The sequence below is a fragment of the Gallinula chloropus genome (assembly GCF_964237585.1).
Source record: "Gallinula chloropus genome assembly, contig: HAP1_SCAFFOLD_223, whole genome shotgun sequence".
Lineage (NCBI taxonomy): Eukaryota > Metazoa > Chordata > Aves > Gruiformes > Rallidae > Gallinula > Gallinula chloropus.
The window spans coordinates 60,791-86,721 of record NW_028168690.1 but is presented as its reverse complement, the minus strand read 5'-3'; the positions used below and the strand labels follow the sequence as shown (position 1 = coordinate 86,721).

The 25,931-nt window shown below is 38.1% G+C and overlaps 1 protein-coding gene across 1 annotated transcript in view; it reads left to right on the top strand.

The window, feature by feature from the left end:
- LOC311204255 (DNA mismatch repair protein Msh3-like) overlaps window positions 1-23,334 on the top strand; it is a gene marked incomplete at its 5' end in the record, with an annotated part of 47,729 nt that extends 24,395 nt beyond the window's left edge. The window contains 4 exons of the mRNA XM_084280703.1: window positions 17,160-17,346; window positions 17,550-17,679; window positions 19,834-20,008; window positions 23,063-23,334. Coding sequence (XP_084136829.1) covers window positions 17,160-17,346; window positions 17,550-17,679; window positions 19,834-20,008; window positions 23,063-23,171 — 601 coding nt within the window. The 3' untranslated portion in view covers window positions 23,172-23,334. The remainder of the gene's footprint in view (window positions 1-17,159; window positions 17,347-17,549; window positions 17,680-19,833; window positions 20,009-23,062) is intronic.
- Window positions 23,335-25,931: the final 2,597 nt, after the last annotated feature.

Below are 25,931 nucleotides of genomic sequence, written 5' to 3'. Positions count from 1 at the left end.
CTCTTCTGTATAGTGTATTTTGAGGGAATTGATTGTACTGGTGGGACAGGCATTAACTGTGGTGTTCTTACAGGATCTTGACCCAGTTGTAGCTTTTCTTTCAGTAAAAATGCTTAAAATACTTGGATCATTTTGCTTCAGCCTATGGAGTATAGCCCTTCCTTGCTGTACATACCCAAGTGATCATCATCCATGCTGATGATTGTAGGTCAGTTGTCAGTGCTCTTTTCTGTTCTGCTGTGTTGGATTGTCAGTAGCCACAGAGTGGTCTTTTGTCCCCAGTCTGGGCATGCCTACTTCCTGCTTTGTCCACATCTTCTCCAAATCGTGAACTTTGCTCTCTGCCATGAGAAAAGGAGAAACTTAGCAGGTTCTGCAACTCAGAGGGAAAACGTGTACAGAGACTGTGCAGAAAGTTGGTACCTCTGTTTTGGTTAGTTTGAGAGTTTGGGGTAGGGTTTTTTGGGGTTTTTTTTCAGTGTTCTGGGAAGGCCTTAAAGTATGTAAGTCTAGGTTAACGTGGTGTTACACTCATAGTATTTCTTAGCCCTAGGAAGTAATTGATGAGTAGTTTTTAATGCCTGGTTGGAAGAGAAAACCAATAAATTCAGCTACCATGCAAAATGTCTTACATTGTTTCTTTAGTGCTCTCACTGAACAGACATGTATAAAGCCTTAGAAAAAGTTCTCTGCTTTTGCCAAGAACTCTGCTCTAGTAGGGAATGAGCTTGAAATTATTAGATTTTTCTCTTGACTTGCCCCCAGTTTTGGTTTGGCTTTTTTAGTTGTTTTCTTCTTCTGTGTTTTGTTGTCAGAAGGGCACATCTATGCTGACCTCCTTTTTGCACTGCCACACCAGACCACATACATGTCTTTCTGGAGAATGAGATTTTTTTTGTTGTTGTTGATGATTTTGGTATCTTTTTAATCTTTAAAAAACATTGCATGGGAAGATGTCAGTTTCCAAGTTATTTTCATCACTGCCATGGTGTGTTGTTTTCTAGCACCCCTGCTGTGAGGGATGCTTTACAGGCTGACTCTGAGGAGTTCTGTGCATAAGGAGCACCAACAGTTCTGCTGCTTGCTAAATTTTTTGAGATACTGGTGCTTTATATTGCAGACTCTTTTGTTTGTAGACTGCATCTTTGAAGTGTGAATTTATATAGATTTAAGAGATTAACATTCATGTAAGATTTGATCATGTGTTGTAAGTAGGGTTTCCATGGAAATGGAGAGGTTGCTACTATGGTTATTCCTTTGGATCTGCCTAGTATTTATGTATGATAGCTTCTCTAAACTGGCTTTAAATACAGCATTATATTAAACATTTTTAAAGATGCAAAAGGAATTATATTGGTTACAGGTACGGTGAAAATAAAAGTGATTAATCTTCATTACTGGGTGTATACACACAGTAGAGTGCTAAGGCTACTCTGAACATTTCACAGTAGTGTTGAGCATTCCATCCTAAAGAGGTATAATAGGAGAAAATCTTCTACTGCAAAATGTCCCTAAGCCCAGATGATATGCTGTTACAAGTCTGTGAATTGAAAATTTGGAGGGGTGGGGGTGAAAAGTATTCAGCTCGTGTTATTCACGTAAGTATCTTGAGTGCTCTGATGGACTCTCCCAAATCTCACCATGTTTTATGCTTAAAAATAGCCTTGAGTGTTTCCATTGATAGGATTTTGTTCCTAAACCTGAGAAGAGGGTGATAGTGGTTGTTAGTAAGCAAAAAGTTTGCATTACTGTTTGGTGGTCCGAGCTTCATAACATCAGACTAAAAAAACCACTGAAATATTCTTCATATTGCTGTATTTAAAGCTGTGTTTAGCGTAGTTTTGGAAAGATCAGTGCTCAATTTATATTGACTTTCAGTGTGATTTGAGTACTTAGTTCTCTGATGTTTGAAAATTCCTAATCAAGTTTCTCCATTCAGTAAATGGGTTGAATTTCTGCTTCAAATTTGAACATTCAATTTGTTCTTCTACTACAGTTATTCAAACATGGAAATTAACATGTTTGTGTTTGTGTAGAAAGACAAAGCAAGTGTGGAGATGTACATATGGAGGAACTAATGAGAGAAATTCTGTTGACCTAATCATGTGGTCAGAAGAGATGATGTTTAGCTGCTGAAGAAATCTGACCTTTAAAAGAGGTCTCACTTAATTACTAATGCAGTTTCTTAGAGCTAGAAAAGTACCTGTAAGTCACCAGTAGCTTTTCATGAGGGTCAATTTTCAAAATCGAGAATAAGAATGCTAGAACAACTTCAAGGTAAAATGTGTTCAAATAAACAAGGTAATTAATAATTCAAATTACTGAGTGCCTTGTATTCAAGATTCTGACTCAATTTATTAAATCACAAGCTGCCATTAGAAAGAATACTGTGAAAGAGGCCAACTCCTACCAACTCTAGATGATGGTGAAGGGACAAAGAAGAATTTCCTTCCTAGAGCGCCTACCTGCCTGGCTCTCCCTGTGTGCTGAATTAAAAGCAGTTTCACTTATATTCAGTGATCAGATGCACAGTCACACTTTGGTGACATGCATCTTCCAAGGACATTTAACACCATCAGTCAAATTGGGCTTACTGTTGAAGGTGCAGCTTCAGTTGACTGAGCTAATACATTGCGTTGTGCTTCAGTTTGGAAATTGCCTCTTGCAGGTTACGTGCCACATGCTTAAACGTTGCAGGAATAAATAGAAGCATCAGTAAGATCCATGTAGATTATCCTTTTGTGCACTTTGTCTCTTCTGAAAGTTATCCTGCTGTCTACTGATTCTCAGCATGTCTTTAATCTTCATGATAGCGAAGAAATATAGAGTTTGAGTTGTCTATGGAGGTGTATTAAGAAGAGAGAGAGGTGGTGGAGGTTGGCAGTACAGGTTAGTGAGTGATAGTGGTGGGTTGCCTGGGTAAGCAGCAGTTTAATGCTTTTGCTTTATGTAAGACATGCAGTTGCCTGCACTTCCAGGCAGTTGTCTTGGTAGAGGCTCTGTGCATTGCGTGATCTGTATGAAGGTTTACAGAACTTTGTCCTACATTTTATCCTTGTAACAGATGATTTAAATGTATTTTTAACATGGAGGGCACTCCTTATTGCTAAATCTATAGCTAGGAGATACTCAGCTCAAATTCCCCTGTGTATCTGAAAATGCTGTGAAAACAGATGGTAGTTGTTCACCTCAGCTGGGGAGGAATGGTTTTGTTCTTCTGGCTTGTATTGAGTGTCTGTATACAGGGTCTTTCTTATAGACAAGGCCACAGTGGAATCCTGAATCCGTTCTTGGGCTTAAGTGACATAGCTGTGTCACTGGCTTGTCTGTCTGTCTTTGTATAATGATTTTGAACATGTGTAATAGTTGCTCATTCAACTAAAACTGGAGTGCAAAGATCTTCAGGCAGCTGATCTTTAACACGTCTGTTTGGCATAACAAAGTTGCAGAGCCATATAAATTAGGCCCTCTGACTTTGAGCTGTTGCCATCATACAGTAACTTGATGCTTCTGATCAATGCAGCAGAAGCTGTTTCCTGCTGAGGTACTTGTGTGTGTCCCTGGCTTGCACACAGCCTACTTGTGTTTGCAGATATGGAAACCAAGGGAAAGCATCAGGTTCAGGCTGAGCTTCTGAAAGGTGACTTTGAAGGCAGTCTTCAAACCTCTGCTCAGAGACCTACCTCATTGTCCTTCACACACAGGACACATTTGTGGTCTTTGCTTTCATAAGGAGAGAGGGGAGGCAGAGGAAAGGAAAGGATGTTTTTCTATATTGGTTGAGAACTGCCAGCCTCATTTAATACTGAAATAATGAGGCAAATTCATCCTCCTGGCTGCTGGCCTTAGTTGGGTCGTTTATTTCAAGTCCAGCATCCAAGATCCAGTTCCAGCCACATACCTCGGCCAGGAGTGGTGGTTCTGAGTTGATCAGGGGGTTGGTAAAGGGAAGGAGTTTTGATTGCTACAAGGAACAACAGTGCTATTGAGATTTGCCAACTGAAGATCAACTCCTGCTATTGAAAACTGCATTTCAGGCCCAACCCATGGTAAGCATCAGCTATGTCCTCACAGCTGTTAGATGTGGTGACAGAGTTCAGGGGCCTCTCTCACCTCATTGATCTTTTTCGAGTCTAAGAAATCATCTCTGAACAGGCAGGCTTTACCCTTGAAAAGACATCCCAGGTGGCTGCATTGCTTGGTTTGCCATTGCAGTGTCATTGAGCAAGACACAGCCAGTCAGTCACAGACCAGCACATCACTCCAGCCTGGATTTTTTATTCCAGTTGAGCCTTCTTGTGGTAGAGTGGCACTCTGTTTTAGAGGCATCCTAGTAGTTCCCACCTTCTTTCTCATCTATGAAAGAGAATAGGTGTAAGGAAACAAAGCTCTTTTTGTGTTCTCAGCTCTTTGAACAAAGTGACCGTGCATGTTTTCAGTCCTCTTCACAAGTCAGTCAGTCAGCTTCCATTGTGTGTTCCAGAGTAAAGAAGAAATGGCATTATTTGTATGTATGCCTGGCTTCACATGGTGACGCTGATGAGATTAAGTCTCTCTTTGTTAGTAGGAAGCTGCTTTAGAGGCCAAGACATTTCATCACCAAGTTCCTCAATGCATCGTGCTGTTCTGCCAGCTGGTGGCTGTACTTCCCTTGCTGCTTGTCATTGCTTGCTCTGCTACTGCTCTGGTAGCACCTTTAACTGGTCCTGAAATGCACAAAGCTGACATGTGGGCCATTACACTTTACCTGTGAACACTGCATGCTTGCATGGGTAGTGAGAGCTGATGTTAGATCTAAAAAAGCAACATCTCAATGCTTGCTGATGTGACTTATTTCCATCATCCTCTGAGCAGAAAGACCTTTGTCAGTCACGTGCAATGGGATTCATGAAGATGGAAGAAAGAGCACTTATGTCATCCTGAAGTGACATTTCTTCTATGAGGTGCTACAGCCGTCATGGACTCTTCACCCATTTTATTTCTCAGCCTTGGTAGTTGGTGGCACAATGAGAATTTACTGGCCAGAGAGTAAGGGAAAGCTTCTGGCTGCACCTCTGTAGGCTCAAGCACAAATGCAGAATGTGTGGAGCTGTTGGCTTGTTCACATAATCCCTCCAAGGACTGCAGGTATCTCTGCTTCTGCAAGGTGTGTGAAGAGAAATCTTTTCCCATTGGTGTGCCCAGCTTTTGGGGATGAGAGGGTTGTTTTCCTTGTGCCAGAAAAATCTCACGTATTGTCAGTGGCATGATCATCAGCTGAAGCACACAAACATGAGATGCATAAGACTCAGGGGAGTGTAGATAATGTATTCTTTCTGTCAGGTCTTCTACTGTGCACAGCAGAGTGTGGCTATTCTCTGCCAAGGTGAGAAAACAAACTGGGATCAGCTTCTGACTGACACATTGTTCTCCCATGTAGGAGAAGTATGTTTATTCCACCTATAGTTGTATATTACAAGACAGAACTGTGACTAGTTGTAGTAATTTCTTACATATGATACAAAGGACCTTTAGAAACAACTGAATTTGTTTTGAAGCCCTTAATCCTTACCTTGTCTAGAAGATGAGATGATACTCTGGAAAGAAATGCTGTTAAAGCTGAGAAGATGGTGTAGATATGAAGGATTTCTTCAAAGTAAGCTAAAAAACCCAGGAAAATTCAGCCCTTATAAATCCACATTTCTTAAAAGGCTGTCCATCAAACATGCCATAATGCTTTCTTCTCTGTGTTTTATTCTGTCTGTTCTCTAAGTTTTGGACTTTCAAAAAGGTTGGGTCTCACAATAGATAAATTTTGTATGTTACCTCCCTAAGTACTTTAACAGCTATTTAATTCTGACAACTTGACAAACTCATTCTACAGTTTTGTCATGAGTGTGTGGAGCTGAAAGAAACTATTAGACAAACCTCACTATTTTCACTCTAGACAAGCTTTTAAAAAAATCTATAAAATGTACGTATTTATGGCATCATTACAGATCTAATTACAATTAAAAACTGTGATGCAAAGCAAATACTGTGCATAAAACCAGCAAACATTTGGGCAGTCAGTTTTAGATGTTTGCATTTGTTTTTTTCTTTGCTTCACTGGACTGTCACTGTCTCAATAATTTTACAGATATTTAAATGGGGATGATTTACTTTTACACAGGTTAAAATGTTTCAAGGCTTAAGATTACCTTTTATAAGAAATCTTGAAAAAAATCAGAAAGCACAGGATGGAGTGGTATGTGAAGCAGGAAAAAGAGAACGTTTCTGTTTGAGTGGAAATTGAGTGGAAGATGTTTCCCAGGTGCCTTTCACAATAAATTGAAATCTGAGGTAAATCACTTAAGAATAAAAACAAAGTAGTGCTTGTAAATATTAATGGAAATGAATGTTCCATTGATGTAGCTGCTGGTGGCAAAAATTCTTCCCAGCTTTTTCGAACTACACAAATAATGTTGCCCTTAATTTCATTCCAGTTTTACCAGTTGGTCAGTTGGAGGGAGGTGCACAGGAGCAGAGGGAAGATTTTTGTATTTAAAATAATAAGTAACAAGCTCCATTTTTTCAGAGCTCCACTGCAGAGATGGTGCTATTCGGACAGCAGTAGGCAAAAAGAACAGTTTGTAACCAGGATGCAGCTTGTTAGATTTTTATGCATTGCTTGGTTCACAGATGAGCTGTATTTGGATAGAGATTGTCCAGGAACACGCTTGCTTGAAAGTGGGTTAGAAGTGTTCTTCATTAGAAATCTCTTCCTACAGAGTGATTTCACTAAACACGATAAAGAAATGGACATCATCCACCCAAAGCTGCTCTGTGTGTTTCATCTTGATTGCTGAGGGAGCAGCACACTGATGACATTTTAAAATGGTTAGCAGACCACAGGAGATTTGGGGGGCTTTTATGTCTTACATGTGCCTTTCCTATCTTCTTGTTAGTCTTTTATTCTCTGGATGGAGTATGATGGTACTGTTTTTCACCCCTTGAGGGGGTCTGCATTAATTCTGTTTTGTAAGAAATCTTAACCAACATATCCTATAGTATATTCTATTATGCACTAGAGATTACATAATCATGACTTTTTTTTTTAAATCTATGGAAAAGCCTTTTCCCGAAATCACTACATCACTACCATTTACAGGTTTCTGCGTCTTTCTCAGAATTGTTGTGCTGCCCACAGCCTCCAGAATCAGTCAGAATCATTGGGCTGGACTGAGACAGGTTTTGAGCATTCACATATTTAGCATAATAAATTCTTGTCCTTTCTGGTAAACTCCTCAGTAATTTGCCAGAATAGCTTATAGTGTCTGGCATATCACATGCAGTCTTTATTGTTCTTAACTCAAAAGACTAGTTTCTAAACTAAAAAATTCCTTGCTTCCATATATTGCTTTATTGATTTACTTGAGGCTTATAGGGTGGGATTACGAAGATTAGTCTTCCTGTCTGTCCTAGAAATATCAGTTAAATCACAAAACTTGGCATTGAAATTCAGCTAGTCAGTTTCTTCATACCTTTACCATAAAAATCTAGGCTATGAAATTCAAGTCTTGAGGTGACAGCAGTGTTGGGCATCCTATGTAATGCAGAAATCACCGTGAGACTGAGTGCTGAATAGAAACTGTGGAGGGGTTTATCTCAGCAGAGTAACTTGTCTGTGTCTTGCCGGGTTTTCTCTAGAACTGTGGTGGTGGTTGTGTTGGCTTTTTTTTTTTTAGTTTATTTTTAGTTTTTTTTATGCCTGAAAATAAACATTTAAATTTAAAGTCATGCAAAAACTAGATTCTCTCAATTTGCCTGTGTAGTTAGATTCTTAAAGGCTAGAAAATTAAAAAGTAAAGGTACCTTTTCATGTTTATTACATATGTGTGTATCTGTATATGTATAGCAGTGCTTACTGGTTTTGTCATACACACTAATTTATCTATTGTGCAGGAAGCAGGGAACTGTTATTACAATGCAGTTGCATACGTGTAATTATATGCTAAACAAGCATTGTTGCTATTGCTCTGGAAAGCAACAATGACAGTCAGACAAACAGAACTTGTTAGTTGTCAAGAACCCAGAAGTAACTTCCAGAAATGTTACTGCTTTGTGGCAGAGTAATTTATTTTGTTTGTTTCTTGCTTAATTGTGTTTGTGTTTATTGCCAGGATAACAAAAATTACTTAGGCCTTTCATTTATATTTACAGTGTTGTAATGATGCCTCTGGGGTAGATTATGCCCACCTTTCAAGGGGAAAAAAAGGTGGTGTAATAATATTCATTGAACCTGTTTTCTGTCACATGGAGATGTTCTTTTTGAAAAAGACAATAATATGTAAAAGTTGTAGTGAGTGTTCAAATAAGTTGAACATTATTTGCTGTGTTTTTTTCTAAAAATGTGTGTTGGACATATCACAGTACATCTGAACTGTATTTCTGACAGTGTTAAGTAGCTCAGTAGAAATACATTAAGCTGTGCTGTACATATATTTGTAGATAATTTAGCTTCATGTCTGGTCATTTCATAGTAACATAAATCTCCAATGTTAGGATTATATTTCATATACATGTAATAATATTTAACAAAACAGTCTTTGGCTTATGTAACTTTCATTTGATAAAATTATTAATAAAAACACCTGTTTTGTTTGCAGCATTTTAAATCAGGCTTGAAAATCCATTTAAGTTAATAAAAGACAGTTATTTAAACATAAAGTGAGATTTACAAAACAACTTCTGTTGCTTATTGCAGTATTACTGATAGGGATTGAAAGGCTTTCCCTGTGATAGTATTGTGTGGGCAAGGGGGAGGGGGGACAAACAAAAATTTGACTGTGAAGCTGACCAGCTCTCTTAACAGTCAAGTTGAAACTCTGACACTGAACAGTGGTATTTATCTTTCTAAAACTCTCCCCTGATATGATTTAACCTAGTCACAATGCGAATTGGATTTTCCATAGCGTCCACAGGTTTAAAGGGGAAAAGTTCACTTGCACTGAATACTTCAGCTGTTGTCCCTAGTCTGTTACTATAGTTTCTGCCTTTTAATCCCCCCTTGGCCTCAATCCTTCAGCTACATATGCACATTAACTTAATTACCTCGAGTTCCCTCCCTGGAATCCAAGAGTAGCAAGTGTAAACCTGTGCATATTTTAGGGATGAGTTTTTCTTTGTCTCCATTTTTTCAGCTTCTTTGGGCTAATATTGTCAGCTCACAAGTGAACACCCTAATTTGGATATCTCTGCTTGTAATTTAACCTTCAGCAAAATGATTGTACTCTTAATCTGTTCTTTCCCTTGTGACCATCAACAACATTTATACAGTGTTAATGGTTTCCTGTAGGAAAATTGGGGTAAACTTGTTTGGAGCTTCAGTTGCTTAATGCAGCTTTCATAAACTTCTCCACCTTGCACTGGCCTTCTGCTGTGCTCTCTGTCAGTGCTGGCAGATCTGTCCCTCAGGAGACACTGCAGTAGGGAAACCTCAGTTTGGTGCCTCTGTACAGGAACAAGTCATACCTTTCTCACTCAGGGCAAGAAAAAGAAATGCTTAGTTCTGTGTTTGAGTAAATGTAAAAGCTGATGGACCTGTGGAAAGCAGTCCATTGATGTGTTTGGCATGTTTGAGCGTGGAATTTAAGCTATTGCATCCTCTTCCTGCTACCAGACTCCCTGTTCCTCTGAGGGCTTGACTCTTGTGCCTTGAGAGCCAGCTCCTGTAAGGTTGTGTGTAATGTGGGATGGACAAAGTGAACTCACTCAAGCAAGTCCAGTTTTAAAAATACAATGGAAAGATTTAGAATTAAGCAGAAATCTGCCAGATTAACTGTGTGTAATTTATGTTCCTTAGGTGACAGGTATTTTTAAGGAGTTCTCTTATTATTGAGGGTATCATTGCTGAATTTTGGAGAATAACTTTCTTGGGTGTTCTTCACTAATTAATGTAACGTAAGCTTTTGGAAGGAAGCTTACAAGGGCAAGTAGTGATAGCACAAAGGGTAATGGTTTTAAACTAAAACAGAGTAGATTTAGATTAGATAGAAGTAAGAAATCCTTCCCTGTGAGCCTGAGCCTGGCGCAGGCTGCCCAGAGAAGCTGTGGCTGCCCCTGGATCCCTGGCAGGGTTCAAGGCCAGGCTGGATGGGGCTTTGGGCACCCTGGGTTACTGGAGGGTGTCCTTACACATAGCAGGGGATTAGAAATAAATGTGTCCCTTCCAACCCAAACCAGTCTGATGCTGTGATTCTAAGAACAACTGAATTTCTATTGCCTTGTAAAGCATTAGAAATGAGAGGATATTAGTAACTTCTTCTCATTCAGTGACTGTACTGACTAGAGCAGCATTGTGTCTTTTGAACTCAGTCCCACCTGAGTCCCATTCAGTCTGTTGAGGTGAATTCAGCTTTCAAATTATTAAATGCAATCCAGGGATGTTTTTCTGTCCTCCGGTTTTCAGCAAGTAAAGCAATGCAGTTCACATCTTGAAAGCCAGTCCTGTTAGATACATCTCTTTTAACATTCTGGGGTGCTTGCCTGTGCAGCATGCCTCTGTTGGCCAGGTCTATAAGGTAATGAGGATTTAAGTGATTACTTGTGTTGACTATTTCAATTAGCTAGTGATATGGGGGACAAAGGAAAAGGTTACAAAATGCTATGAAACTGAGTATTAAAATGACTTTGGACTTACTTTTCTTTCCAGGATAGTACAAAGTGTGTATCCCTAGTGATCTTAGGCTTTCACTAATTTGTCAGAGACTGAGAATACCATGTGTCTACAATAACTTACAAAATAAAAATGTATTTCACATTAAATTTATAATGTGTTCTGTCAGGCTTTTCAACAACTGTTCTAAATAAGGTAACATCTTCTGATTTCCTACATTGCCATCCACGCAACTTTGCACACATTTGCTTCTTAGAAGTTGTCCATGAATAATACAAAAATAAAAACTCCTGATAACAATGATTAGGATAAGGAGGTTTTTTTATAATTTTAAATTCTGTAATCACAGCTCTGTAAATTACTGTTCTTAATTGTCAGGTTTTAGTTTGAATCAGTAAGAGGTTCATGGAAATGAAGTGAATGATTTACCAGTACCCTGTGGGGGAGTGTGAAGCATTAGTTTCTTGCCAGTGAACAGTTAGAAATTTGCAGATGCTGTCTTCTAAAGAATTACTTGATAAATTTTCATTGTATGTGGCAAGTAGCCAGAAGTTAGGATATCCAAGTTGGGCTACTTTTATACTAAACACTGTTAAGTTCTGGTTAGCAGTTGGAGTCTTTCTAAAATACTCAGGGTTTCAAATTTCTTTTGTGGGCAAAACTGAACAATTGTTCTGGTTAAAGGTGTTTGGGATTCTTGGTACCACAGTAGGAGAGGACACAGAGTAGTCAGCCTGCCAATCCTCTGATTCGGATGCCTGTTTTCATTTTCTTGGCAGACCTGTTTGCAAACTTACTTTTAATTTTTAACCAGTGAAGTCTCAGTAAGTGTTGTTTGCTAGGTGCCTAGCAGAAAGTCAATAACCTGGTTCAGTGGCAGAGGATTTATCTTACCGTTGTGTTCCTCTGTTCATGTCAGGACCAGTAACAAGTGTTTCTGTTCTCATGAACATCATCTTCAGATAGTGCTCCCACTTTCACAGGCATTTGTTTTCTGCAGACACTTCAGCTGGTTAGAGTGTCTTCTGCAAAAGATGAAAGGATACAAGCAGTGTTCATGAGATCTTCAAAAAAAAATGAAAAGTAGTAACTGTAGGGTGTTAATGTTGTAGAGAACTAGAGAAGGAATAGGATAACCTCTAAGGCAAGACCCCATCTAATCCTAGAATCATAGACTGGTCTGGGTTGGAAGGGACCCCAAGGATCATAGAGCTCCAACCCCCCTGCCACAGGCAGGGCCACCAACCTCCAGGCCTGGAGCTACACAAGGTTGTCCTTTCTTCTGCAAGCTACTTATTTTAATAATTCCTGTTCAAATACAGTCAACTTTGAAATTATATTTTGAAGGGGTTTTTTTGTAAATTCGTCTTAAGGATTTATTTTATTTGTTTTTCTCAATGTTCTTGAATCACAGGAGTTTCTCTCTTGGTGTTGAGAGAGTGCTATTCTACACTTTACATTTAAGATATTCTCAGAGAAAAGAGTAATTTTAATGTTAATTGTTCTGGTTGAATAAATAATTTAACTTTGAGTGCATCCTGAGATGAAGCCTGGCTTCAGTTCTGATCCCAGGGAAGGTAAACCATAGCTGGAAACCGGAATACTTTCACCTGAAAATGACAGAGGCACTGTGTAGAGATTCTATACCAATCAGGTTTATTCTTCTGCAATAGGCACTAGGTTTCTTTTCTCCAGTAAGTATTTTAGATAAACTTTTGAAGTCAAATGCATATTTCTACATCTCATTTAAGTTTATTTTTCAGCTTTAAGTATTTTATAGTTAATAAATAGTATCAGGATTTTGTCAATGGTATGTAAATAAGGCTTTAGGAACGGGTTTGCAGTCTTGTTTTCTGGGATTTATTCAGTGCTATGTAGTTGCTTTTTGTTACCATTGGGAGCTCTTGGGCTGTGTGGTCGTTTTCACAAGCACTGTGAGGGATTTGTCCCAACAGAAACGAATAATATGATACCTGAGGTCCATGCAGTGCTCTTAATTTTATAATCAACCCCACCAATAGCATGTTAGATAACTTCTTCTGAAAGGCAGCATGGAAAAAAAACTTAACTGGAAGTGTCTGGATTTCAGATTAATTTTTCTGCTAGGGAATTCCTCCCACCCCACCCCCTCACATCCCCCCCCCAGCCCCCTCCTTCTCTCACCCTGGGGCAGTCTCGGTTTGAAGCTACAAGTCATCACGTTCACCCCTGGACTGCTGCACAGGGCAGCTGCAGTTCTCTGGGAGCCTTCTCTGCTCTGCTCCAAAATAAGGTTTTGTGTTATTCTGTTGGTTTGTGCCACTGGTAGTCATCAAGCCTGCAAGTCTTCCCTGTCTCCAGGACACTTTGGTTTTTTAAGAGCAGGATGCTGTGAGAAGGAGCTACAGGAAGGCCTCCATGGCCTCAATTTACATTTTCTCCTTCTAAACAGCTCTTTAGGGGTGACTCTCAAAGCCCTCAGATGTTTCTAGCTGATCAAAAGCTTGAGAGCACCAGACTTGGAGGTGACTTTCAGGGCCACGCAGTTCAGGGATATTAGTTCCTGCCTGTTGAGTGCAGGTCTAAATGGATACTAACTGCATAAAAATTCTTCAGCTGCAAGGAAAAAAGGTACAAAGTTACTATTTCATTCTAGTGACATCATAGCTTGTATCATTAAAAAGATTCCTTACATCTCCAGAGCCTCCTTGAACAAAATATCAAGGATAACTTCCTAGAATGATGAACACTGGCATTGGAGAAGGTCAGTACTATGTGCAGGCACTGACTCAGGAGAGCAGATTAGAAAAAGCACCCTTTGAATGCTGCAAGTGTAGGATGTGGAAATCTGTGTCTTTCTCTCTAAGGGGTCACATGCAGGTTAAGCATGTTGTACTAGCTGGTTTGTATAAAGCTGGCTGGTGCTGCTGCATATCATCTAACTTATCCCACCAAAATTAATTTTTGGAAACATTGCTTCCCTGTTGTTTTCTCTGAGTTTATAGACAAGAATCTTTACCACTTGAAACCTAGCAATGAAAAGAGATAATGCTTCCTCCCTTTTTTTTTTCCTGTTACATAATAGATGTGTTGAACATTGTAAGAAGAAGAGCTTTTAATTTTATGAAATTTGGTTGGCTGTCAAAGAGACATTATAAAAAGTGGTTTCTAGCCAAATTGCTTTTGCTGAGGAGTGATGAATCTCTTGCCAGCACTAAAGAGGCACTCTCCACATTGGATATCTGCACACTTGTCATGGGCAGAATGCAGTAATTTTTCTGAACGTAGACAGTAGAAATTCCATAGCAGAAATTGAAGTTTTCGTATTAACTGTCACTGCTTCCAGCAGCTGGTGTGCTGACAAATAGAGCAGAGGTGGTGGGGCTGGGTGGTATTGTTCCTGCTCTGATGGTTTGCTGTTGTGATTGCCTTACTCTCTTGTAAACTTCATTTTCCTGTACATGTTTGTGTTTTGTTGGTTTGTTGGTTTTTCTTTTGGGTGGAGGGGGGGTGTTCAGTTAAGAGAAGGAAGAAAATAAATATTATGCAGTGCATAACATGACTGCATCACTCAGGGATGACTCATACCTCTTCTCATATCCCACTGTATTGTCACCAGACATATTGTTAGGGTGAATGCAGTATTAAAATGTAATCAAATAGTTATTTTTGTGTACATATAAAAGTCAGAAAAATATCTGACCCCATTGGAGGCAGGGTGCCAGCAAAAGTGAGGCTTGGAGACTTCATTTAGGACCCTATGTAAAACAAATGAAAAAAGGCAGACAAACAAGATGATTTAAGGGGTGACAGCTTTAAGGCTCAGTATCTATAACATTTCTCTTTGCATTTTTACCCTAAAAGTTCATTGGGATAGCACCCAGGTATTAACTGTAAATTAGCTGCTAACAGTGGTAAATCATCTTCATTCTATTGAACATCAGGAGAAAGTTTAATGTTTTGACATATAAAAACATTTAAGAGGCAAGCTACATTTAAATGTAAATTGAAAGCGACTGAATCCCACTGTAGTGGGATTTATAGTGGCTGTTTTAAACCTGAAGAAATGTTTAAGCAATAGGTGTTTTGTATCAAAAACTTCATTAGATCAGGAATAACACACAGTTGGAGCAATGCCTTGCTGCATATTAACTGTTAGTTTGATAAATGCAGACGTCCACATTAAAATATTTATTCTTACTTTTTTTGGATAAAATTATTGACGAGATACATTTGAAAAACAAGTGTGATTCTTCCTTCTAGTGTCAAGGGCACAGGCAGAAAGAACAATTTTATCCATTTTCAAAGGAAGATATTTCAGAGGTTTTATATCATTGAGAAACATACTGTTTTGTTTTTTTTTTTAAATCTGTAGATGAGCCTGAGTTGGATTTGAATGTTTCAAGATGCTGAAAAGAAATCTTCTTTTGCAGCTGTTGTTAAGAACAAGAGAACGATAATACTAATTTCTGTTTGTATCTTGAGCATTTAGTGAGGAAGTTCTGAAAATTATTTTCCTGAATGCAGATAAGATGCAAAATGGCTAAATGATTTTGAGGGCTCTATGGATCTGATGCAATCCAAGAGAAAAATAGAAATGAGAACTCTGAGTGTAATCATGCTAAGTTCAGAAAAGACAGCCTGTTAGATGTTCTCTCTGTAATGAAAAGCCAAATAAAAATTACATTGTAATAATGCTAGGGTTGTAAATGAAGTTGAAGTTGCCCATTATGGAGCCAGAGACTGTTTGGACATGAAAAGTATTTGCTGTTCTGGTAAATTTATTTGTAGTTAATAGTGATAAGCATAGTAATGTTGGAGTATACCTACTACTCGTGCAATCTTAAGTGCATACTCAGTGAAGTGCTGTTTGCTTGTTGTATGGTAATGCCCTGCCCATCTCCAACCAAGATCAGTTCGTCACAAGATTCACATGTCATGGAGTTACACATGACACCATACAAAATTTCCAGGGCAGGAACCAGAGGACCTACAGAAATCATAATTTTAATGTGTCCAGCCTATTTGTAGCCAGTTACTCTTGGCAATCAGAGATCCCCATAAAATTATGAGTATCTTGTTAGTGCTTCTGTAGGCAACAGAAGCGATTACATTAGAGAGATGCAGCAAAAGATTGAGAAAAAAAGGCTGTCTTGGGATTCTCTTTAAAGGTTTTGATTGGCTTTAAATACTGTTGTGGCCAGCTGTTATATTTGAAAATGTGATATGTTAAGCCCAAGAGTCAGCTTTCCTTAAATCAATGAGGTTTGTATGTAACTATACTGTTGGCTGATGAGAGCGAACAAATCCGTTATTGCAGCTGTACTCCGTGGATTGCTAATGATAACCTATCTCAGAAGTGGTATTGTAATGTGGTTAATGTAATTGAAAAGCATATGTGGGAAAAGGAAATTCTTTCTGCCAGTTAGAAAGCGTATTAATTGAATAGGTTAGGAAAGCTGCAGAAGAGAAGAACAGGGTGGATTACCAGTCGGTTTCTGAGGTGAAAACTGTTTCATGATTTGAGATAGAATCTGACTTGAAATGGTGCTAAAAGACCTGTATGAAACGTGAAGGAATTTGTGTGTCTGAGTTTGCATGTGGATGTGTACAGAGCGTAAGAGAAGCTCACCTGCTTGGAGACCATTAAGTTCAGGGACATTTGTGGAAAAGGATGAGGAGAGAAATGTTTCTCTTAAACATGTTTAAACATGATAGTAAGATTGTGTACCTGTGTAAGTAGGGGAAATCATTGTTATATTGTTACAGCCTGAAGAAACTAGCTTCTGTATCTGTTTGGATGCTTAAATACCCGGTCACCTTGAGTGTCCACTTTATCACTACATGGAGATTCTAATATCTGACACTTTCAGGTCTTGTAGGCATTTATAAAACATGCAAATTACATGGTCACACTAAACCAAAGAAGTAAAATTTGTTTTCACTGCTACATTTGCTGTTACCGTTCTAGTGAGCTGAATGGTATGAATTCCCAGGGTCCTTTTTAGGAGAACAGGCTGCCTGCTACTGTTTGTGAAGGTAGAAGAATTGCATGATAAGAAATACCCCCTTGTCTACCTCATCTTTTTCCTCTAATTCCTATAGTTGACATGTTATGCTGAGATTCCTGTCTACAGATTTACCTTGGGATTTAGATTACTGATGGCCCAGAAAAATTCTCTGCTGTTCCTACAGTCTGACATTCCCCAGAGGCCCATAGGGTCAGTATAGTCTTGGAGAATGCAGGCAAGCCTTTATTAATGGTACATGAATATTTTATTAATGGTACATGGATAGATCTTTCACTCTTTTAGAGTAACCTCACATCTGCAGCATGTACTCTTGCAGCTTTTCTTCCTAAGCAGTAGCTTGTTCTGGAAGGTGAATGTTCTGCCTTAGTTTTACTGCTCTGCTTGGATCAGCAACATGACATTTATAATAAAATGGTTTCATTATAAGAAGGTTTGTTTTTTTTTTTTTTTCCCAACATTATCTGGCATTTATTTGAAGTTAATAAATTGATCTGTTTTGAATCTCAATGCAGAATGGGTGCAGCAGACAACATTTACAAAGGTCGAAGTACTTTTATGGAAGAACTGACAGATACTGCTGAGATAATAAGAAAAGCAACTTCAAGATCACTAGTAATTTTGGATGAATTGGGAAGAGGAACTAGCACACATGATGGAATTGCTATTGCTTATGCTACACTGGAACATTTCATTAGAGTTGTAAGTGTTTGATCTGACATGTGGTTGTGAATGCTTTTTCAGCCTGTACCATGTTAGGCTGAACTGGACATGATGCCTGTTTCCTTGTAGAAATGTAGCATGTCTAGACTCAGAGCAAAGGGGCATGGATAGAGGATACCAGTGTTGTGTTTTATAACTGTTTTAAGCCAAACCTTCTTACATGCCTTACCTCATTGTTGTAGGTGGAGTCACTGACACTGTTTGTCACTCACTATCCTTCGGTTTGTGAGCTAGAGAAGATGTATCCAGACAAAGTTGGTAATTACCACATGGCTTTCTTGGTGAATGAGGAGGAAAGTGCTGAACAAAAAGGTACAGTATAAATCCATCTGAGGTTTTCACACAACAGGTGTAGGCAGAAACTGTAGAAGTGTAATTTAAACCTCAACATGAAAGTTACATGTTCAAATTCACTAGAATATCAGCCTATACAGAGATTTTGGAGGGCTTGAAAACTGTACAACCATTTCTCTTTCACATTTAATACAAGAATCAGTAACCTGGGTCAGATAAAAGAGTCACACAGCTTGGTAACTCACAGTAGATGAATACAAAGGATTAGGGAGGAGGGATTAGGGATCAAATGTGTGTTAACTCTTTCTCTAGAAGATCTCACTGTCTGCAAACATTTGCTCTTTTGGGGGCTTCAAGAGCTAGATGGTTTTCTGATTTTTATTATTTTCAACAAGGTTGTCTAGTTTCTCTGTGTGTGCATGTGTACTTTTGGCATCTTCATCCTATTGTGTAAGCAGTTTTCACTGCATTGTGTGAAGAACAACTTCCTCTTGTTTGTTTTGAAACTCTTTTGAAACAACATGTAGCTTCACCTGGTGGTCCCAGTTCTTTGAATTGGAAGAGGCAGAGGAATAATCTTTGTTCTTCCTGTCTGTGCCATGCCTAATTTTGTAGATTGCTGATCATAATTGCATCCAGTTCTGCTCTTGCCAGGCAGAAGAGTTGCAGCATTTATGCTTGTCACTGTTGCTCTGAATTAGTATTTTCAGTAAAGTTTGTCAGCTCTCTGCTTAGCCCTTTTCCTTGTTTGACAAGTACCTTGAGCCTCTCTAACTGCAGTGATGATCACCCTTCATGGTGAGAACTGACTGTTACTGTAAGTTTCCTATCTTTTAACCAATTATATACAAATGCAAAGGCATTCCTTTTAGATTATGGCTGCTTAGTTTTCAGAGGAGCACTTGATGCAGGGCTCTTGTCAAATACCTTTCGAAAATTCACACAGGGTTTATCCACTACATGTGTCTTACTCACATGGCATCCAAACTTAGAACAGATTTGTGATGTAGGAATTCCCTCCATACCTTTGCTTTTTTTTCTTTTTCTTGATGTATCAGGTTTAATCAGGTGCTTGACAATTCTGCTTGTATTCTGGTTTTCCTGCTTTGCCTGAATTCTTCTTAGGAATATTTAAGAATTGATATGAGCATCAGCATGTCCTTTGCTCACAAAGTTCATTAACTGGAGTGTTGATCTTTGATCCCATGATACAACTGAGATGTTACCAACATTCAGTACTTACTAGTCCTTAACAGCTGTGTCCACAAAGCCCTATCATTTATGTTTCACTTTGTCTTATTTCATGTTTATGTCCTGCTTCAGCATTTCTACCTTAAATGTTATTTTACCTGAACCTTCAGGTTATATGTAGTCTTTACAGTTTTGCTACAGAGAGACACAATAGCCTGTGAGCAAAAATGCATCTGTGTTTCTTACTCTATAACTTTAGCTTCTGTTGTCTTAACATTTTAATTGTTTCATTTAAGGTGAGTTTTATGGCATGTTTTTTCCCAATCTTTGACTTAGATAACTCAATTCACCTTGAGTCATTATCAGTTATGGAAATGTCCATTGTTCCAAAATCTTGCAATCTTAAAACAGAAAAGTGAATGGTAGTGAATGATGTTGTAGAGTTTCTGGTCTTTACACAAGGCCTGGCTTGTGCAGAGTTGCAACAAGGATGTCTTAGGAGGAAAAGGAAGGAGTCATAGGACCTATAATGATGTCTTTTACATTTGTACCTTTTCATCCTGTAGAAAACCCCCTAGCAGAGGATCCACCATCCCAACTTGTATTTTTTTCTAAGCATTTTTTATGGCTTTCAGCCTCCTGGTAGGCAGGAAGCTTTTTAATGTGGTGTGGTTATGGACTTCTTGACTGATAGGTTACTGACACTGTCATTGCTTAGCAGACATGAGATGGAGTGTCCCAGTTGCAACATAATTAATCAGTTTGACGTACAGTTTTTGACACACAGAGATAAGTCTGCTAAAAAAGACACCAGGTAAACATCTATTTAAGAGTTTTTTCATTCTCACAATGGGTAGGTAAAACAGAATAAATCATACCTGAAGCATGAATGGCAATGAGACCACAGTCTTTGTCATTTCAGTCTTTGGTCTGCTGTGTTTTATTAACATAATAGTTTCTCATTTTGGTTTTATTTTTTAGGATTTGAACACGAAGAGAATCCTGAATTTATCACTTTCCTTTATCAAATCACTAAAGGAGTCTCTGCAAGGAGTTATGGGCTAAATGTTGCCAAACTGGCAGATCTTCCTGAAGAAATCTTGAAGAAGGCAGCTCACAAATCAAAGGAGTTGGAGAGGATAGTGAATATGAAAAGGTCAGAACAATTGTGATTTCCCCTCTCCTCAATGAATATTCAGCTATGAATTTAAGAACATTTCACACAGTATGCATTAAAAAATGTACAGTAAGAACTACTTCAGCTACCCTCCTCTACTTTTCTGGGAAGACAGTGAAACAAACCTCAAAAAAAAAAAATCTTAGGGAAATCGTGCTATCTCTTTCAATCAAAGCTTTAGATTTAAAAGGTAGATACTATGTCAGAGGTTAATTGCTGCTCTCTGAAACAGGATTGGAAAAAACTAAATGCATGTTGAGCTAACATTAGGAATAAACTGTGGGGGGTCTTTTTCTTATGCTAAATACGTAATGTATGCTTTCATGTATGTATTTTCTCTGTTTTCAGAGAAAATATTTAAACATATATTTAATATTTAGAATATAACTCACATCTAGTATCTCTTCTGTTCTACCAGCGATAGTGAAAATATTAATATATTTAATTTGGAAAGGATATTATTCTCCGTGGAACTTGTATTTGCATAATACAATATAGATGAATATTCTTCAGTTTAACTTAAAAAATTAAGTATTTATGATTTAATTAAAGTATTAATAATTTATAATTTATTTTGTTTACCTCCTCCTCCCACTCCCCGACACAACACACAAAAATTTACTGAAAGTTTGGGCGTTTTAATATCTTTCTGCTAACCACTTTTCATTTAGGAGCTTATGCACTTTATATAGAGACTAGTTATGAAAATTCTTATGTGTGTCAAATAGTATCACCTCTATAAAACCTGTAACATTATATATATAGTTTAGATATAAGTATGTGCGAGCATTCATTTTAATTTCCACTGAATTTTTTGTTATTGTTGTTTTCAGTGGCAGTCCTATCAGTAAACCTTCAGGAATATAATAAATTAACATCCTTGTTGCCTGGTGGTTGTAACTAATCCTGACAGAATAATTTTGTATGAGAAAATTTTGAGTACTAATTATTTGTAGGTGCAAGCAGTTCTTTTGAAACTGAACAGTGCTTAGTGCTTAACACCAGTTTTTATCCCTTTTTCAAAAAGCAAAATAATTCTTTTGATGATACATGACAGTTTGTGGGAAAAATAATGTGGTGGCTTCTGTTAATTGGAAATAATAGCCCATAATTGACAAAAGTAAAACAACAAATTACTAGCAGTGACTTGACTCTGTTGTTATGTGGGGTTCTAAAATCAAGGAAAAAAAATGTTTTCCAGAAAGGTGAGAGTATGAGCTGGAAGGGTAGTGTTACTGTGTAATAAAATTAAGATGCAAAATAATACTATATGTACATTTAGCTTGTATTACTTTGTTCTGTGAAAATCATGCTAGCATATTACTTGGACAGGGCACAGAGTTCTAGTGTGTCTCCAACCTGTGGGCAGTAAAACTACTATCCAGTGATGTCATTAGAAGATTGATTTACAGTGCCCATGGAGGGGTAGCATGAGGGCTGACCAGCCAGTTTTAATTAAGGGACTTAATTGTGCCCAGTTGTTCAGCTTTTGAATAGGTAGGTAAGCGATTGTCTCTATTTTAGATTTTGGTATAGAATTTGCTTCTGTACTTGTGGTGGTTTGGCCCTGGCTGGAGGCCAGACACCCACCAAAGTCGCTCTATCACTCCCCTTCTCAGCTAGGCAGGGGAGAGGAGATATAATGAGAGTCTCAGAAGTGAGATGAGGACAGGGAGAGACCATTCCACAATCAGCACCAAGGGCACAACAGACTCAACATGGAATAAAATGCACCTATTTATTACCCAACTGAAACAGGGCAGGGTAATGAGAAATCAAACCAAATCTTAAAACCCCACCCCTCCCATCTTCCCAGGCTCAACTCCACCCCCCATTTCTCTCCCTCTTCCCCCAGCAACACAAGAGGATGGGGGCTGGGGTCAGTCCATCAGATGTGGGTAACCTGCTGCCTCTGAGACTAGCTTACACCATGTGATGTTTGACGCTTTCTCTTCTCCCTTTAAGGACAGTGAGCTACACAGGGGGTGAGGGACAAGGGACATCCAAGGCACATCAGTTGGTAATTCATCAGATTTGACCTGTAGCAGGTTATTCCTTCCCTGGAGACCTTTTGCACACACTTTGTAGGGAACTTCATGCAGCTGTATAAACCTGGAGCTCAAGTCAATGACAAAGTAAAAAAAAATCCCAACAAACAACTATTATGTCCAATGACTTCAAAGAGTATAAATGATTGTATTAATTTTTCCAGTTCTCCCGTGTAGGTCATTATAGAAATACTTGCTTTTGTATATTCCTGTTTATTTTCCCTTATTACCATGATGTCATCTAAATGCCAGAGTATTTTCCTATACCTTCTCCTCAAAAGAGGCATTAACAAATTCAGAATTTGGTATGACATATCAGTGGTAGGAAATAAAAATTATCATGAACTTGGGAATAAAACTCAGACCTCTTCGTAGCAGTATACTTGTGGTGTAACAATACCCACAGGCTAGCTGTCTTGTCTTAGTTTTTAAAACACATTCATTTTATTTAAGAAAATCCACTGTGTAATTCCATCCAGTCTTGACATCTTTGTCATCAGGAATGTATTAACCTATTTTAAACATCCTGTTGTTATTTGTGTCAGCTCTTTTTAAATCAAAAAGTATTAAAAAAAGAACACAGAAGGATGTGTCTACTCATTTATATTGAAAATATCTCTTTATGGTTCTACTAATGCACATTTGTTGGAATTGAATGCTGAAAATTAAACAGTGCAAACTACAATGCTGTTTGTTGCCTTTGCTCTTGCTCAGTGTTCTATTTCATCTCATCAGTGTTTCTAGTGCTCTGAAGTTAGCTATAAAATTAAATTGTTGACTGACAGAGCTGGAATAAATATGTTTGGAAATGTTAACTAATTGTTTAAAGATCACATAACATTTTAAACTGTGCAAACTGCTGGTTTTGACTGTGTATAAAATTTTGCATAAGACTATAGGGCTTTCAAGGTTTGATGTGTTTAATTTAAAAATACTTCCACATTCTGACTGATATTTGTTTGCCCCCCACCCCCCTTTTTTCCAGGAAAAGGCTAAAGTGCTTTGCTGAAGTATGGCAGATAAATGATTCTCAGGAACTACAGAAATGGAAAAGTATGTGTGAACCTGAAGATGAAAGAAAGGACAGTTTTTAGTCTTCAAATCATGCTTAAAGATTGAAAATATTGGGGATGCAAAATACAGATCTGAAGACAAACAGATTATAGGTGCATTAAGCTGACTTTTCTGCCTTTTGAGAGATAAGAGATGATGCATTGTGATATGATGCTCCACACCCACTTCCTGATTGTATCTTTCTCACTCCACATTTCCTCCCTGAAGTGTTTTCACCCTTTTCCTTTAATGCAAAAAGTCTAGTGGCATTGGATTTGGTTTCTAATATGTTTAGAAAACAAGAGAAAAATTACGTTGATAAATAATTTGGCAAATATTTTTAAAATAAAATAATGTCTTTTAAATTTATCACATTTCAATTTCTATAAAAATCCCTCTGTGTTGCAAAAATGTAGCTGTCTTGACTATGCTATACTGCTGTGCAACTGGTAAATGACTGCCATAAAGAGACTTTTTTGGTTTGCTTGTTCTAGTATTAATGCATTTAAAAATCACTGGTTTTGTAGATCACCCTCTAACATGCACCATGAATTATGAACAGTGTGTGGCTGGATAGGAGAGATGGTGCAACTAGTAGTTCTCAAAGCAGCAGCACAAAACACACATTGACTGGTTTTCCTCTTCATTCTTATGCATACCTGCTTCTTTTTCAGCTTCAGCTTCTGATATTGGCATGGTCTGAAGACTGACATACCCTAAATAATGTTGGAGTACCATAAGATGAGATGAAAAAGGCAATTCAGACTATGCAACTGACATCCCCTGTGCTCTGTCAAATGCAGAGTAAAGCTGGGAAACGTTTAAAAACAGAAATGATGTTTTTTAAATTTTGAGTGTGATATCCAATTGATTTTCCTTTATAAACATAACCACTTGCTATGAAAGTGGACAGTGATGTCCAGACACTTAAAACTTGGTAAATACTTTGTTGTGTTTAAAAAAAAAAAAAAAGTGGAAAGAAATTAAATAAAATATAGTCTTTATTTTAGTCTTTTTTATAGTCTTGATGAAATGAGGTTTTGTAATCTTGGAGACAGCTGAACCTTTCTAATTTTTTTCAGTTTATATTTTTTTTTCTGAATAATGCATGTCAGATGAAGATGAAGTAGTGATATCACATGGGATTGAATTAGCCTTTCCAATATAGAGAACTTCATGCAGAAAAGCTTGTAATTTTTTTTACCTGTGAAAAACAATTGCTAACCTGCACCAAAGATCTTTTCCTGATAGTTCAGATGACAAAGCATAATTAAAAAAAATATATAGTTTGTCTGCTTCAAATAGCAGCATCTATTTAATACAAGCATCTGCTTCTGCTGTGTGTGGTGTATTGATGTAAATCAGAAGAGCTGAAGAAGGAAGCAGTTTTTTAAGGTGTTGTTGCCCAAGTGTTTTTAGCTTTGCCACATGTTGTGAAGCACAATGAGTGTAATACTCCATTATTAATGCACACAGCTGTGGTGCATTGGAACTCAGGACTTGTGACCACAGTCTTCAAAGAGAATAAATAAGCCATTACTGAATTCCCATATGTGCTAAATGTGCCTTTAGTGAGACTCTCTTTACCCTCAGGGGAGCATTCAAACTGTGCCTCTGACAAGGAAAAAAATACCCACTACACCTGTATGAAGTCTGAAAAGAATTGAGAAATACAATTAAGGATGGAGAAATGGACTGGCCCCTTCATACTATCAAGAGCAAAGCAATTACAGCAGGCTTTTCTCTTAATGCCTGCGATCGTATTAGAAATAACTTCTGAATTTAGCCCTGCTCAGTTCAAGAACAGAGTTTATCTTGCTATCCCAGTAAGGTTTATTTCTAGATGTGCAGGCTAATTATTAAAGCCACTGTTTTATTCTCTGCTGATTCCTAGCAGATAGGTAAAAAGTTACAACCATTTGAGGATGCACTATGAAGAGATGGCGTACTATTGTTACATGTGTTTGCTGCTGATTTTAGGATACATCTGTAATGAATCACACAGTACAATGCCACTTCATCTAGAGCTTCTTCTGATGACGTGGAGCAGCCACCCTCATTAGCAGGGTGAGTGCCACGTGAGTGTGATGACTCTGGGATGTGACGAGTTCAGACCTCACTTGGGTACATTTGCAGAGCATGAGATTAGGTGTAGTCTAGACAGGCAGCCAGACAGACATTCCTTGGCCTTTGTTAGCACAGAACACTAGAGGGATATAAAGAAACAAAGGCTTGCTGGAAAACCTGCAAAGGCATTAATTTTGTAGGAGGTTTGGGGTTTTTTTCCATGTTTTTTTGCTGTTGTAAGCTGGGACTTGCGTGTCTGTCATAGCAGGAGTTCTAAGAGATGGAAAGATGAGAAGCCTCTTTTGTGTTTTCCTTTTTTTCTCCTTTCTTCTTTTCTTTTCAATTCCAGCGCACTAAGTTTCATCATAAAGACAGTTTGAAGTACGGTTTTTGGTAGGTGGTACAATCCTAAACATGTGCCCAGTTTTTAAACCAGAGAAATAAACCTTTTGTCCCAGTGCTGAGTCAGCAAGTTTGGATCTTTCATGCTGACAGCTGCAAGACTAAAGAAGAGTGATCCATACACAGAACATGCTTGGTTGTAGTGGGAATTTGTGCTCTTCTGGAGGTCGCCTTCAAGAAAAGAATGTCTAAATATCTTTGTCAAAATATGAATATTTTTGGGAACCTGCACAGTGTTGGCTCCTCCTGCCTGTGCCAGCATGTTACTGACAATAGTAAGATGTAATACTGATGTGAAAAATACAGATTTGTACTATACATAAAGGTATGGT